Genomic DNA, 15923 nt, shown 5'->3' on the forward strand with positions numbered 1-15923 from the left:
TGGGCTCCATCTCCAGGATAGGAGGCAAGAGGGGGAGCCAAAGAAAGGAGAAAAATTCTAATGATAGAGTTTATGGTGACTGATGTCCTAGAAAGTATAGTTTATAAAGTATAAATTTATGCCTCAGAAAATAATGTAAAAATTCATTCTATCAAATTTAAACCAAATCACATTGAATCCACAGCCCTTTGAACACGTTTGGACTTTTCAGTTCAATTGCACTGTCGACCAGTCTTTAGGAAAGGGGTCAAGGTACAAAGGGCAAAGGCTGCTGAATCTGATTGACCTAGAATAGGAAACCCTGCCTTTCCACTTGTCAGCTATTTTGTTAGGAATCTTTCCTGAACCATTTCATCCCCCTTGGTCAGTTTTCTTCAGCAGAAAATGAGAATAATTTCTAGACAAGTTTTAAATTTTAATCAGTCTCTAACATGCCTGGTATAGCCAGGCCCTCAATAAACTTTTGCCATGTGAACTACTACTAAGCAGACAGACTAGTGCTATTTAAGGTTAACTTTGGACTCTAAAGATCTCTTTTCCTGTTTTAAAAAGCTTATTTAGTTTTGGGGAGGCTAAAGTCTAGATATTTTAATTAATTAAAACACAGTTTAATAAGCGCATAGTGAATACTATCACTTTAATAGACTCTCCGGGCCTGCGAGTGGGAACAAGTAGGAGGTCACAAACCTGTCAAAAGGACTCGGGCTTGGGGGTGGGAGTGGGGGCGCAGTCGTAGGCAGCTAGGAAAGGAGCACCGGTCAGCAGGTGGCGCGTTCTTCCAGGACGTTTAACAATCGCATCCCGAGTGACGTTTGTGGTCACGATTACTAGCAAGCTAACTCTAGGAGAAAGCCTTTACAAAGCACTTTAACTGGTTTTGTCTTTTTTAACCCTTCTGTCACCGAACGGGCCAGGCGGAGATTGACCAGCGGTAAATTCTTTACTGTGCTCACTTTCGGTAGAGGAAAACCGTCATCTTGCGCAAGTAGACACGCTACACTAGCAGTTCTTCCACCAGGCCCCCGAGGGAACACCTCACGCCCCGCCCACTAGCGCCCCTCTGGACGCAGGCGCAGTACCGCGACCCTTCCCGCGCTGCTGCGGAGTCCTATGCCAATGCCCCAGTGCGCCGGGCATCAAGGGGCGGGGCCTTGCCCGGCCCTACGTCACTCCTCTGAGACAACGCCTGCGCGGGAAATCATGCTGTGCGCTGTTCGTCGCAGTCAGGGCTTGCTGGAGCTGCGGCGCCTGGGTAGGCTTCTGGGGCTCGGGATCGATTCGACCCTGTGCGGCCTTGGCCGACCGCCTTTCGAAGAAGCGCGGTTACTGTGTTGCGAGTCCTCGCCTAGAGAAGTGCGAGATGGAGACAGAGAGCCAGAGGCGACACGAAGAAAAGCCGCCGACGCAGACTCGTCTCCACCTCTCCCTCTCCGCGTCCCGGGCACTGGGAACACATGTCTTTCGTCACTGGAGACGCCGCGGGACGAGTCACCCCCTCGAGATCACCAAAGCTCGAGCGGAGAGCGGGCTCAATTTGGTCCCGCATATTCGGAATCCGGGGATCTCCTGCTGACCCCCGTGCCTCAGTCCACTTTTGAGACCACAGAGCTTCACGACTCCTCTTCCTGCTCAACTTCCAGAGAGGGACCCTTTCGGGCCGGGGAGCTGATTTTAGCTGCGACTGGGAAAAGAGAAACACAATATAGAAAATTATTTAGGTTGAGCAATGTCGGGCACTTAAATAGTAGCTGGGGGTCAGTCCCGTACAGCGAGATCGTGGGGAAGTTCCCAGGCCAGGTACTGACGAGTTCCTGTGGTAAGAGTTTCATGCTGATGAGGCCGGCATTGGAAGATTATGTATTAATGATGAAAAGAGGGCCTGCCATCACATATCCAAAGGTAATGAGAGAGGGATTAAGTGGGTATTGGTACCACAGTCCTGATGAATGTACTCAAAACACACCTCAGAAGGTTTGAAAATTTTCTTCTCAGATTTTTTTTCAATAAGCCAGATGGATGTAACCAACCTATCTATGATATTGCTTATTAAGAGGAAGCAACCAGATTTTAGTTTGGTAGCTGCGATTTCACTAACCTATAAAATGAAGAGTGTGCCAGCTTACTGTTAGAGTGATGTGGACTCACAGGACACATAATAAATATTTATATTTCTTTCACATTACTATTTATTTATTTTGTTGTTGTAGATGGACACAATACCTCTATTTTTAATTTATTTATTTTTTATGTGGTGCTGAGGATTGAACCCAGTGCTTCACTTGTGCTCAGGAGTGCTCTATTGCTCAGCTACAACTCCAGCCCCCTTCACATTACTCTTTAAGTTTGCAGATTCAATACTTAAAAGAGTGTTGACAATTTTGTAGTACCCTTATAGTGGTATTTTGATTATCATATTTAATTTAGTAAGGCATGTTACTAGAGGTATACATTTGTGTGTGTGTGTGTGTGTGTGTGTGTGTGTGTGTATATATATATATATATATATATATATACACACACATATGTAAAATAGTTTTTGCTTACTAGAGGTATATTTAATAGATACTAGGGCTGGGAGTGTAGCTCAGTGGTGGAGCACTTGTCTAGAAAGCGTGTGGCCCTGAATTCAATCCCCTAGCGCTGCTAAAATAAATAACACAGTAGAGATATATATTACTATGCTTTTCTGTTTAGGGAAAAAAATAAAGTTTTATAACAAAATGGCTAACATTAAACATAAAATGAATACTTTTTTTTTTTCTTTTCTGTTATTGCAGTACAGTGGCACTACCAGTGAGCCCCATCCTCAGCCCTTTTTATATTTTATTTTGAGACAGGGTCTCACTTGCTGAGGCTGACCTCAAACTTGTGATCCTTCTCACCTCAGCCTCCAGAGTGGGATTTACAGGAGTGTGCCACTGTGCCCAGCAAAATCAATATTCTTTTTTTTTAAAAAAATATTTATTTCTTAGTTTTAGGTGGACACAATATATTTATTTTATATTTATATGGTGCTAAGGATCAAATCCAGTGCCTCGTGCATGCTAGGCGAGCACTCTACCACTGAGTCACAACACAAGCCCCATGAATATTCTTAATAATAAGTTAACTGCCTAGTTCCTTGTTCATCCTTTGCTAGTGATTTATTTCAATCCTCAGTCATGGTCCTTGAGTAGAATGTTACTTTGTAACAGTTCCTCTTTCCAATGGAGGACTCATTCAGCAAGTAATTTGACTACCTTTACTTTCCAGGGAGTTATACACAGTATTGCACTCAACATAAACTTTACACTCTGGAGGAAATGACAAACAACAAATAAATGAAGGAAAAAGGTCATTTTAGGTAGTGCCAAGTGCCATGAAGACAAACACATGAACAATGAGTAGGAGAAGGGTGTCAGGTGATCAGAGATCTCTGAGCATATTTGATAGGAAACCTAAATAGGGCTGAGCAAGCCTTGCAAAGGCCTAGAAGCAAAGTGGTCTTTTTTTTTTTTTTTTTTAATATTTATTTTTTTAATTGTAGTTGGACTTAACACTTTATTTACTTTTATGTGGTGCTGAGGATGGAACCCAGAGTCTTGCATGTGCTAGGTGAGTGCTCTACTGCTGAGCCACAACCCCAGCCTCCAGAGTGTTCTTTTGAAGGGAACAAATAAAAAGAAAGAAAAAAGAAATTCAAGAATCAATTAGCAAATAAGCAATTCAGAATAATACTCAAAGTATAGACGCTAAATAATATTAAAATAATAATACTAAAAATATAGACAATAATACTAAAAGTATAGCACAATACAAATGCAGAGGAGAAAGCGGAGGAAACTTTGCTTAATGACAAAGAGTAGAGAATAGAAACAGCTTTGAACAAAGCATACGTGGAACAGTTTACTCAACAGAGTTCCTGTTGTGGTCTGGGTGGGTCAAGTTGTAGACATAATAGAGTATTTTATTTCATTTATGGGGGGGGGCATTGGGAGGTTTTAAATGGAATCCAATCAATATTTTAAAAGTTCTACCCAAGGACTCCATTTTCCCCAGAGTTTTAGGCTAGTGGGGTTGGGTGATCTTGATAGAAACTTGCATTCTCTCTTACACATCACTTCTTTTTTTTTTTGGTACTGGGAATTGAAGGATTGAACTCAGGGACACATCCCCCAAATCCTTTTAATTTTGTATTTTTTGAGACAGGGTCATAAAATTAGATCTTTTCTTCAATTCCCACTTTTACATTTGTCACAGATAAAAGTCAATGTTCTGCTCTAAGAAGGAATTTAAATAATGTACTTACCAGGTACTGACCCCTCTCTTTATTTCTAAAGTAGTGACTGGGAAATTAGGAAGTTCAACTTTGAACTTTGACCTTTACAACTTGAAATGCTTTTTTTTTTTTTGTACCAGGGATTGAACCCAGGGGTGCTTAACCACCAAGCTACATCCTCAGCCTCTTTTTTATGTTTTATTTTGAGCCCAGGTCTTGCTAAGTTGCTTAGGGTACCAAATTGATGAGATTGGCTTTGAACTTACCATCCTCTTGTTGTCTCCCAAACCACTGGGATTAAAGGCCAGTGCCACCACACCCAGCACTACATGTCCACATTTGGTCAATATCAAGCACTTTTAGCTTTGGAATAGAAGCATAAAGGGCAACAATCCTCGGATTTTTTTTTTTTTTTTTTTTTGTACCAGGGATTGAACCCAGGGGCACTTAACCACTGAGCCACATCTCCAGGCGTTTTTTATTTTTCATTTGAGACAGGATCTCGCTGAGTTGCTTGGGGCATCACTAAGTTGCTGAGGCTGTTTTGAACTCCCAATCCTCCTGCCTCAGCCTTCCAAGCCTACAGGCATGCACCACTATGCTCAGCTTGATTGTAATTCTTAAAAACAAATGGTTAATAGAGATTGTTGCCATTTTGTCAGTTATAAATCCTTAGGCTGAGACTTAGATTTATATTATTAAACTAATGAAGAAAGGTTAGAATACCTGTTGAGAAAAAAACACGTCTCAAAGGGTTGTTTGAAAGCCCAAAGTTTTAAATCCTAAGAAAACTTAGTAGTCAAGTGATATTTCATAACTGTGGAGGACTCTCCCAGCAGCCTCAAGCCCATTTTGAAAGAAGCAGGAAAATGAATGAATGTCAGTGTTCCACCTAATTTTGAATTGAAATGACTGTTGTATGTGTAGCCTAGAAAGCTCATCCTATTGAGACCATATAACCTCAGTGACAGGTAGCAAAAGCTAAAATATGCACAAATTACTTTATAATGTACCACATTTCTGTATGAAAGGACCAAGAAAATAGAAGTACCTTCTCTAGGACTTTTTACTGAAATGACTACCCAAGCTACCTCCCACTATATTAGCTGTTATATTTATATTTATATAAAGTTGTCTGTACCTCTTCCCATCTCTATTCCAAGATGCCTGGCACATAGGAGAGGATATGTATTTCTTAAAGACTAAACATTGAATGAGACTTTTTGACTAATACATCTTAAAAATCATGTCTGTTTCATTTGGTCCACAAGCCTTAATCCAAATACATTTTAGCTTTTAATTAGACAACTATACTTTGTAAAATATTTACATTTTCCAGTCAAAACCATATTTAATTTATAATTTTGTGACTGGATAGAAGGATACTAGAAACCCCTTTTAGAATTTTCACAAGTAGCTCTTCCCAGAAAAGATAGTAAAAAATTATTAGATATGCTATTTATTATCAACTTAAAGATTTGGCATTGAGGGACATACTGTAATAAATGCTTACTTTTAAAATTCTCTCATTGTAACAATTGTTATAGTGTAATAGTCAATAATAGGGTCTTTAGAGTTCAATATTGATTTTATTCCTAACTTTCCCATTTAATTCCTGGTGTCATGGCCTTGGGCAAAATATTTAACGTGTGATTTCTCATCTTTATAATGAGAATGATGATACATTCCTCATAGTCTGATTAAACAACATGAAAACATGTTTCCATCTCCTCCTGAGATGAGCAGACTGTTCCACGTATGCTTTGTCAAAGCTGTTTCTATTCTCTACTTTTTGTCATTAAGCAAAGTTTCCTCTGCTTTCTCCTCTGCATTTGTATCGTGCTATATACTTTTAGTATTATTATGTCTATATTTTTAGTATTATTATTTTAGTATTATTTAGCACCTATACTTTGAGTATTATTCTGAATTGCTTTTTTGCTAATTGATTCTTGAATTTCTTTTTTCTTTCTTTTTATTTGGGGGTGTGTGTGTGGTGTAACTAAAGATTGAACCCAGGGACACTTTACCACAGAGCTGCAAACCCAGTACTTGGGCTGGGGCTGTACTCAGTGGTAGAGTGCCAGCCTTGAACGTGTGAGGTGCTGTGTTCGATCCTTAGTATCATATAATTAAAAAACGAAGATATTGTGTCCAACTACAACTAAAAAAAATATTAAAAATAAAAATAGTACTTTTTTTTGAGGCAAAGTCTTGCTATTTCTGAGGGCCTTGCAAAGTTACCCAGGCTGGTCTTGAATTTTCAGTTCTCCTATCTTGGTCACTGGGATCATAGGTATGCACTCCCATGCCTGGCTTGAAATTCCTTATATTGTTAAGCAAAATATAGATTCTTTGTAAGTAGGACTAGAAGTCAATCCTTTTTAAAAATTTTTGCTTCCTTCTCCAACATAGCATAAGAATGAGTGCTTATTATTTTGTTATTAGTCACATTCCATATTTCAATCATAGGATATGAATATGATACTATCGATGATGGACATCAGCCCAGGTGATACTGTTTTGGAAGCTGGTTCGGGCTCTGGTGGAATGAGCTTATTTTTATCAAAAGCAGGTAAGAGATTGGGATAAATGAGCTAGACCTAGATAACAAAGCATTCAGTTTGTTCATGATAATAAAGAGATAAAGGTATTTGGGAAAATACAGATGAGTAAGGTAGCACATACCTTAATTCCAGCTTCTCGGGAAGTTGAGGCATGAGGATGCAGGTTCAAGACCAGTCTGGGCAACTTAGGGAGACCCTGGTAGAGTGCTTGCATAGCATGTTCAACTCTGGGTTCCATCCCCAGTACTGCAAAAAAAGCCAAAAAGATATTTGGGGGAATACATAAATTTGTAATAGCATTCTCCTGAAAACCAAATGGAGGCCACTGTCTTTCTTCATGTTTTGTACATTTATTCGTCACTCTTTTTAACCCTCCATCCATTTCTTTTCTTTTAATCCCTCCATTCTAATGCTGCCCCCCACATCCAGGTATTGGGGGTAGAATGCACAGGCGTTTTACCACTGAACTACATTTCCTGTCACTTTTTATTTACTTTGAGATTAGAGCTCTCTAAATTGCCCAGGCTGGTGCCTCAAACTTGTGATTCTCTTGAGTCGTTGGGATTAGAGGCATGTGCCACTGTACCTCACTTGCTTCTTCCTTTCTTCCTTCCCTGCCTGCCTTCTTTTTTTCTATCCTTTTTTCCTTCCTTCTTTTCTTTCATTTAGACATAGGGGTGCTTAGCTAGTGAGCCACATCCCCTTTTTATTTTTCAGGGCATCACTGAGTTACTGAGGCTGGCCTCTAACTTGTGATCAGCTGAGGCAAGAGGATCACAAGAGTTGCTGGGATTATAGGTGTGTGCTATCATTCCCAGCTGCTTCTACCATTTTTTACAGTAAATTTTTTTTTTTTTTCAAGAAAGAGTGGGAGGGAGAGAGAGAGAATTTTTTTTAATATTTATTTTTTAGTTCTCGGCGGACACAACATCTTTGTTTGTATGTGGTGCTGAGGATCGAACCCAGGCCGCACGCATGCCAGGCGAGCGCGCTACCGCTTGAGCCACATCCCCAGCCCCTTTTTACAGTAAATTTAAAAACATATTTTTAGTTGTAGATGGATACAATATATTTATTTTTATTTGGTGCTGAGGATCAAAACCAGTGCTTCACACGTGCAAGGTAGGCCCTCTACCACTGAGTTACAGTCCCAGCCCCATAAAGTAAATTTTTTAATGAAGCAAAAAGTACACAGATTATAAGTTTATACCACATGAACTTCCCCCCCACTACTCAGGATCAAACCCAGGGCCTTGTGCATGCTAGGTAAGTGCTCTGCCACTGAGTTAAATCTTCAACCCTCCATGAACTTGTATACAGTGATCACACTCATGTATTTAGTACCTAGGTTAATGAAGAATATGTTTGTGTATCACAGATGCCTCCTTTTGTCTCCCCTCCTAATTGCCTTAAGATATAGTATTCTCTGGAACTGTAGTGTTTACTTATGTTAAACAATTTGAAGATTCATTAGACACATACCAAATTCAAATCCTTTTTAAATATCTGAAGGCTCAACCCTCATCAATAATAAAGAAATGTAAAACTACAGTGATAAACTATTAAATTTGATAACTGTTGAAGAGGGTGTATGGAGAAGTAGACACTATTAATACATTGTTGGAAGTATAAATCAACACCACCTTTTTGGAGGACAATTGATTTTCAAAATAAAAAATTGACATGCCCTTTGGACTACTAATTCTATGTTTAGTACTTTATCCTATAAAGATAAACTGACATATGTTATGAAGACTTAGGCAGAAGAATGTTCATTGCAGTATTATTTGTATTAGCAAAAGATGAGAAACAAGCTAAATGTTCATCGCAGATGACTATTAAATAAGTTATGGTATAGACATACACTGTAATGTATTAGCTGTTAAAAGTATACCCATAACTGCTGAAATAACATTGGTAAGTAAGAGTAAGGTACAAGACAGTGTATTTTTGTCATGATATATATGAAAAGCAGAGTTACTTGCATGCTGGTATAGGCACCCACTAGTGTGGGAAGTGTAAGTAATGGGTAATATGGCTACCTACGAAGAGGAAGATGGTGGATCAGGAATGGGAGAAGTACTTTTGTAAACTTGAACTGTTTAGATTTTTTTCACATTTAATAATTCCTTTGGAAAATAGATTGACACTTTATACTATGAAATATAAGTTTGTTTTTTTTTTTTTAACTTAAGTTGGATTACAAGGACAAGTCATAAGTTTTGAAATACGGAAAGACCACCATTATCTAGCCAAGAAGAATTACAAGCACTGGCGTGATTCATGGAAATTAAGTCACATTGAAGAATGGCCAGACAATGTGAATTTTATTCATAAGGATATTTCTGGAGCAACTGAAGATATCAAATCTTTAACATTTGATGCGGTAAGTTTTTTTAAAGTAGGTCCTATTTGAGTACAAAGAAAACAATTGGATTTCTTGTGTTTGGGCAACAGTCTTTGTTATATTTGCCCTATTTCTATAACTAGAGATGAGTATTTTTCTTTAATACCTTTTAATATCATGGTGGGATTTGGAGCAGAGAAACTGACTCAAGTGCCACAGTTGTCCATGAATGTTGGATAATGACCAGAAGTTAGAAGCAAAAGTTGATCATCATAAATCTCAGCGTTTCCAGGATAAAGGAATAATAATTAGGAAGCAGCATTGGGAGCATTTTGAGACCAGAGCCTAACCTCAGTTGTGAGAAGTAGGGAGATAAATAGCCTCCATTTGAGAGGGAATAGGTAAGCAGCATCTTTAGAAGTCAGGATGTACAGGAGTGTTCATTAAAGATGTGGAAATTAGAGGGATTTATAGCAGTGAGAGGTTAACTTAGGGAGAAGTATAGTAGATAAAAGGACAGATGAAAAGAAAGGATGGTATTTTAAGCAATAACCAAAGATGGTAGAGATGTGGAATGTGTAGGTATTAAGTGACTTAAAAGTTTCAGAATTACAGTGTTGGAGTTGCCTTGTCCTTGGTGGTGCTACTCAACATTCATAGCCTGGCACTATGGTCTTAGGCCCGGAATAAGGGATCTTCCTTGCTTTCCTTAACTTGTTGCTGTAAGGCTAGCTTATTTCAGTGAAAAATGAAGCAAAGTTCAGCCAGGCATGGTGGTGCACACCTGTAATCCCAGTGGCTCAGGAGGCTGAGGCAGGAGGATCACAAGTTCAAAGCCAGCCTCAGCAATTTAGCGAGGCCCTTGAGTAACTCAGTGAGACCCTGTCTCTAAATAAAATATTAAAAAGGGGTGGGGATGTGGCTCAATGGTTAAGCGCCCCTGAATTCAGTCCCCCTGGAGGTCAATACACCAAGTTATATGCTTAAACTATGCTTTGTTGTTCACAAAAGTTTTTTTTAAATCATGTCATTCTTTAAAACTTTCCAGAGACTGTTCCCTAAGTAAAGCTAAAGCCAGCAAAATTCTATGTAAGCCGTCTCCCCTCTACTTCCACATATCCCTACCATTTTCCCCTTTTCATCTCCACTGTCAGCAACAGTGGCACCTTCAGACTCCCCAAGTAGCCCACTGCCTCAGAACATTTGTATTTGCTATTTTCCTGCGTGGAGCACACTTCCCCCCTAACTTTCCATTGTAAATCATTTTCTTCAGATTTCTTCTTTGACCAGCTCATATATAAAATGGCACCTTTCCATGCCTGTCAGTCTTTGTCCTCTTATTCTGCTGTATGGTTATAGTTCATGTCAATCAACATCCTCGCAAAAATGTTAGATTTCCATAAGAGAGATTGTAATTTCCCATTAGATACTTAGGAAAATGCTTGACATGTATAAGAACGTGCTTAGAAAATATTTGGTAAATAGGGCTGAGGTTGTGGCTCAGCGGTAGAGTGCTTGCCTAGCACGTGTGAGGCCCTGGGTTCGATCCTCAGCCCCACATAAAAAGAAATAAATAAAATAAAGGTATTGTGTCCAACTACAATTAAAAAATATTTAAAAAAAAATTTGGTAAATAGTGAATGATGTCCATTGGTCTAATGTACTGGTGGTGTTTTGATTTTGGGGGGGGGGTACCAGGGATTGAACTCAGGGGGTACTCAACCATTGAGCCACATCCCCAGCCCTATTTTATATATTTTATTTAGAGACAAGGGTCTCACTGAGTTGCTTAGCACTTCGCCATTTCAAGGCTGGCTTTGAACCTCCCCATTCTCCTGTCTCTGCTTCCTGAGCCATTGAGATTACAGGCGTTTGCCACCGCACCCCACTGTTTGTTTGAATTTTTGGAGTACTGGGGATTGAACCCAGGGCCTCATACATACTAATCAAGCACTCTGAGCTACTTAAACAAACACATAAACAATAATATATCATTTAATAAATAGATGTGCCAATAACTCTAAGCTTTCTGGAGTTTTCCAACAATAAATGAACTTTGACTGGATTTTTTGTTTTTAATTAATTTTTTAAAGTATATATATTTTATAACTTTATTTATCTATTTACTTATTTATTTTTAATATTTATTTTTTAGATGTAGATGGACAACCCAATGCCTTTATTTTTATGTGGTGCTGAGGATCAAACCCGGGCCCGCCCGTGCTAGGCGAGCGCTCCACTGCTGAACCACAATCCCAGCCCACTTTATTCATTTTTTATGTGGTGTTGAGGATCTAACCTAGTGCCTCACCTGTGTTAAACAAGCACTCTGCTTCTGAGGCCCAGCCTCAGTCCCTGTTTTTAATTAATTTTTTACTTGAAAATTTCAATCATTCATTTACTCATTGTACTTGTCATCTGTTACAGCCCTGTAATCTACAATTGAATAAAGAAAAAAGCAATAAGGGGCACGTTTCTTACCCTCCAAAATTAATATTCAGAGCTTCTCCTTTAAACATAAAAAATTAAAACATTTTAAAATAATGTGAATTTTTACTACCAAAACTGAACTAAAGCATTTTAAATTTATATTTTAGCAAGAGGGCTGGAGTTGTGGCTCAGTGGCAGAGCGCTTTTCTCATACATGTGAGGCTCTGGGTTTGATCCTCAGCACCACATAAAAATAAACAACAAAATAAAGATATATTTTTAAAATTACAAGACCTCAAATACATTTTAACTTTTTATGTTATAACATTATGTCTTACATATGGCAATATTTTTTTTTAAGAGAATTTTTTTAACTTATTTATTAATTTTTCGGCGGACATAACATCTTTGTATGTGGTGCTGAGGATCGAACCGGGGCCGCACACATGCCAGGCGAGCGCGCTACCGCTTCAGCCACATCCCCAGCCCCATATGGCAATATTAATACAGGAATTCTTGTCCATATTCACGTATACATAAATAGCCAAAGAAAGATTTCTCTATTAATATTGCCAAGTACAAGGTATACCATTATGATTTTTATGTATAGTCAAATGCTATGACAAATTGTATAGTGATAAACAACCATTTGGGGAGCAGTAAAATGACAGTTAATATTCTAAAAGTACCATATTTGAAGAAATAACTGGGTAATAGCTTTCTAAAAGTGTCATTTCACCACAATTAAGAATAGAAAACCCATGCTTTATTTAAACAATCAGACTGATCCATTTCATTTTTCCCCCTTCCCCACAGGTAGCTTTGGATATGTTAAACCCTCAAGTTGCTTTGCCTGTTTTATATCCAAATCTTAAACAGGGTGGTATATGTGCTGTATATCTAGCAAAGTGAGTAATAGGGACATTTTTCTTTCTAATCTGATTTTTAAATACACTTTTTATTTTTCCTAAATACTGGATTAAAATGTTCATATTGTAACTGGGTATATACATTCATATTATAACTAAGGCAAAACATGACGTATGGTCCAAATTCAGTTATATTGCTATTTAAATCATCCTTTACATAAATAATAAGATACATGTTTCTTCCAACAATTGGGAAGAATTTTTCAAATCATAATGTGAACACTAATGTTAAATTAATGTCTCTATTTTTTATTTAGTAGTCTGTGACATTACTTATGTGTCAACTTGCATTTTTAATCCCCTTCTCCTTAATTTAATTATATATAGCATTTAAATTTGGGTAATATCACTTAAATTTGGGTAATATCACTTAAATTTGGGTAAGATGTACAGTGAACTTAAAATAAATGTAGAGTTATTATTTTGGTAGAAATGTAAAGGTATATTTTTCACTTTTCTGAAAGTATCACACAGGTTATTGAACTTTTAGATGGAATTCGCATCTGTGAACTTGCTCTCTCATGTGAAAAGATAAGTGAAGTCATTGTCAGAGATTGGTTGGTTTGCCTTGCAAAACAGAAAAATGGAATTTTAGTTAAAAAAGTAGAACCTAAAATCAACAAAGATTTACAATTACATACCCAAAAGGAAACTGGAGTTGAAAGTGAGATTTTTCAAGAGAATGACCATGGTGAGCTTAAATTTTACTTTATGCATCTGTTTGTGATAAATGGAGAACTTAAGTGTATTGACCATTATATAATAAAAAATATTCCTAGAATGAATAGGAGAAATAATGACTTTTTGTACTTTTAAAATTCTGGTATCTTTGAAGAATTGAACATTGTATATGATTCATATTTATTGTTTGTCACCATGAGCTTGGTTTGTGAAATAATTTAAATATACTAAAGGATGTTTAAAACATAGATCAGTGATTATTATTACTGATAAGATGAATTTAATATGACCTGATATGCAGATAGCTATTATTGCAAAAAGCATCTCCTAAGATGCTGCTGGAATTCTTCAGAGAATTAAATTTAGCTTCTTGTTGTATTATACACATTATTTAGACCATGAAAAAGTTTTCAGATACCATTGATTTATGATATGGGCTTATCCTTTTGGTTAAAACCATATGATAAAGTTATTATATAATCATTGACGAATTGTTTCTGTATAGTGTCTGGCAGAGTAGTTCCAAAACAAATGGCTTTAAAAAAAAAAAGTCTGAGGAAAAAACTTCAGTAAAGGGATAGTAATTAATATTTTAACAGTTATTATAAACAAGTTATAAAATATTTATGTAGCTTATAGTACATATTTTGTTCTACAACAGAAGGATCACATTCTGATTTTCCATATGGATCATTTCCCTATATTGCCAGACCTATACATTGGCAAGCTGGTCATACAGGTGAGTAATGTTCTCAGGCCATATTAAATTATTTTTTATTTTAATTAATGTAATATAATGACCTTATATTTTTTTCTTCTTAAATTAGCTTTTCTTGTCAAGTTGAGGAAGTTCAAACCACAACTTAACTGAGTATCCCAAATGATGGCAACCTATTTGAAGATGGAAAAATATCAAACTAGAACTTTAAGCTATAAATCAGTACTTTCATAGATTAGTATTTTTAGCTGTTACTATGATTTGTATAACTTTTACATATAACTTTGAAAAATAACAAAAGCTAAAAAAAGATGTGAAATTTTGCAAAACTGCTTAAATGTCCCATTTTGACACGTCTTGCATTTAGTTTTTGTAGCTAATGATTCCAAGTTGCTTTAGATGAGCCATCTCATTCTTCACTTCCTGTAAACCACTCCATGGATTTGTCTGTCTTCATGAAATTAGTGTTCTTTCCTTTCTTTGATTGATGGTCTTTGGCTACTGAAATAAAATGCATTTTAAGATAAATTTGATGTATCTGTATATTTTAAATATATAATTTAATTGCTTGTTATCTTAGAAACAATGAGAAATCCTGGCTATAGTAGATAGTAGGGGGCATGTGAGGCACCATGGTACATGCCTATAGTCCCAGTGACTCAGGAGACTAAGGCAGGAGGATTGCATATTTGAAGGCAGCCTCAGCAACTTAGCAAGTCCCTGGTCAAAATAAAAAATAAAAAGACTTGGGATGTGGCTCAGTAGTAAATCACCCCTGGGTTCAATTATCAGTAACACCTCCCCCTATAGTAGGGGATAAACTGATAAGAATGATATAATCACCTTAAAAATTCTAATAAAGACGTGATTTTTGGGGGGGTTATGGGTGTTGGCCGGTCGGCCTAAAGTCTTGCATATGCTAAGCAAGTGCTCTACCACTGAACTATATGCCTAAGATATAACAATTCTTAAATCTTTTTTTATTTTTAGGTGGACAAAATGTCTTTATTTTATTTCTATGTGGTGCTGAGGATCGAACCTAGTGCTTCATGCATGCTAGGTGAGCACTCTACCACTGAGCCACAATCCCAGCCCCTCTTAAATCTTTTTTATCCCTCTCAGTATCTTTTGAATTGGCTTGAAAGAACATCGAAAATCACTGTATGTAACGTTTGGAGAAATGCACTTTAGAAATATGAATTGATTAGGAATGAATGGGGCTTATTATTCATAAGTATCAGTTATTTTGTGTTTACTATCTACCATACATTGTTTAAAGAACTACATATATTAATTTCAAACTTGCAACTCATCTTTAAAGTTATCCATATTTGTTATCCATATTTTATGGATAAGATTAAGAGATTGAGTTGTTTAATTGTAGATCTTTTACAGGTCTTGAAATAGGATTGCCTGGGCAGATAAATGCTACTATTCCTGGATTTGTCCCTTAGACTGTAACTATTTTTTTTTTTAATTATATATATATAAAATATATATATTTGTGTGTATATGTGTGTGTATGTAAAAATTTTTTTGTAACAGTTTATAGAATGTGGAGAATTTTAACCTAAAAACCTGCTTTACAGAGTTTATGGTTCATAATAGAGCCAGATAATAAACAACTACACAAATATAAAAATAAAACTATAATAAATGTTCCATAGAAATAGAGGGTACTATGAATAGACATAATAGGGGCAGCACTTGAACTGAGACCTGAATGGTAAATAATTATTGACTAGGCAGGGAAAATGAGAAAAGGGCCAGTGATGCTAGAGGTGAGTGAAAAAGACTAAAAGGTACATAGATCATGTAGGATCTTCTGGCATTTTGAGGAATTTGTCTATCCTAAGAAAAAAATGGAGTACCATTGAAAGATTGAATTAAGTAAAGGATAATAGCCTTAGAGTTGTGTTTTTGAAAAAAAAAATCACTCTGGTTACATCAGAGAACTGATTGCACCTAGAGGAGAGTATTCTTTTGATGTTAT

At 36.9% G+C, this 15923-nt stretch overlaps 2 protein-coding genes across 2 annotated transcripts in view; one reads left to right on the forward strand and one right to left on the reverse strand.

Annotated features, from left to right (window-relative positions):
- The first annotated feature begins 1047 nt into the window (after positions 1-1047).
- On the forward strand, positions 1048-14458 carry Trmt61b (tRNA methyltransferase 61B). The gene is made up of 7 exons (XM_015479810.2): positions 1048-1899; positions 6731-6833; positions 9021-9211; positions 12419-12510; positions 12996-13222; positions 13874-13951; positions 14040-14458. The coding sequence occupies exons 1-7, from the start codon at positions 1111-1113 to the stop codon at positions 14081-14083; spliced, it is 1524 nt and encodes a 507-aa protein (XP_015335296.1). The 5' UTR covers positions 1048-1110; the 3' UTR covers positions 14084-14458.
- Positions 12347-15923, reverse strand: part of Spdya (speedy/RINGO cell cycle regulator family member A) — a 38148-nt gene continuing 34571 nt past the window's right edge. Inside the window, exon 7 of the mRNA XM_015479812.2 lies at positions 12347-14431. Coding sequence (XP_015335298.1) covers positions 14340-14431 — 92 coding nt within the window. The 3' untranslated portion in view covers positions 12347-14339. The remainder of the gene's footprint in view (positions 14432-15923) is intronic.

The sequence above is a fragment of the Marmota marmota genome, unplaced genomic scaffold, assembly GCF_001458135.2.
Source record: "Marmota marmota marmota unplaced genomic scaffold, marMar, whole genome shotgun sequence".
NCBI classification, from domain to species: domain Eukaryota; kingdom Metazoa; phylum Chordata; class Mammalia; order Rodentia; family Sciuridae; genus Marmota; species Marmota marmota.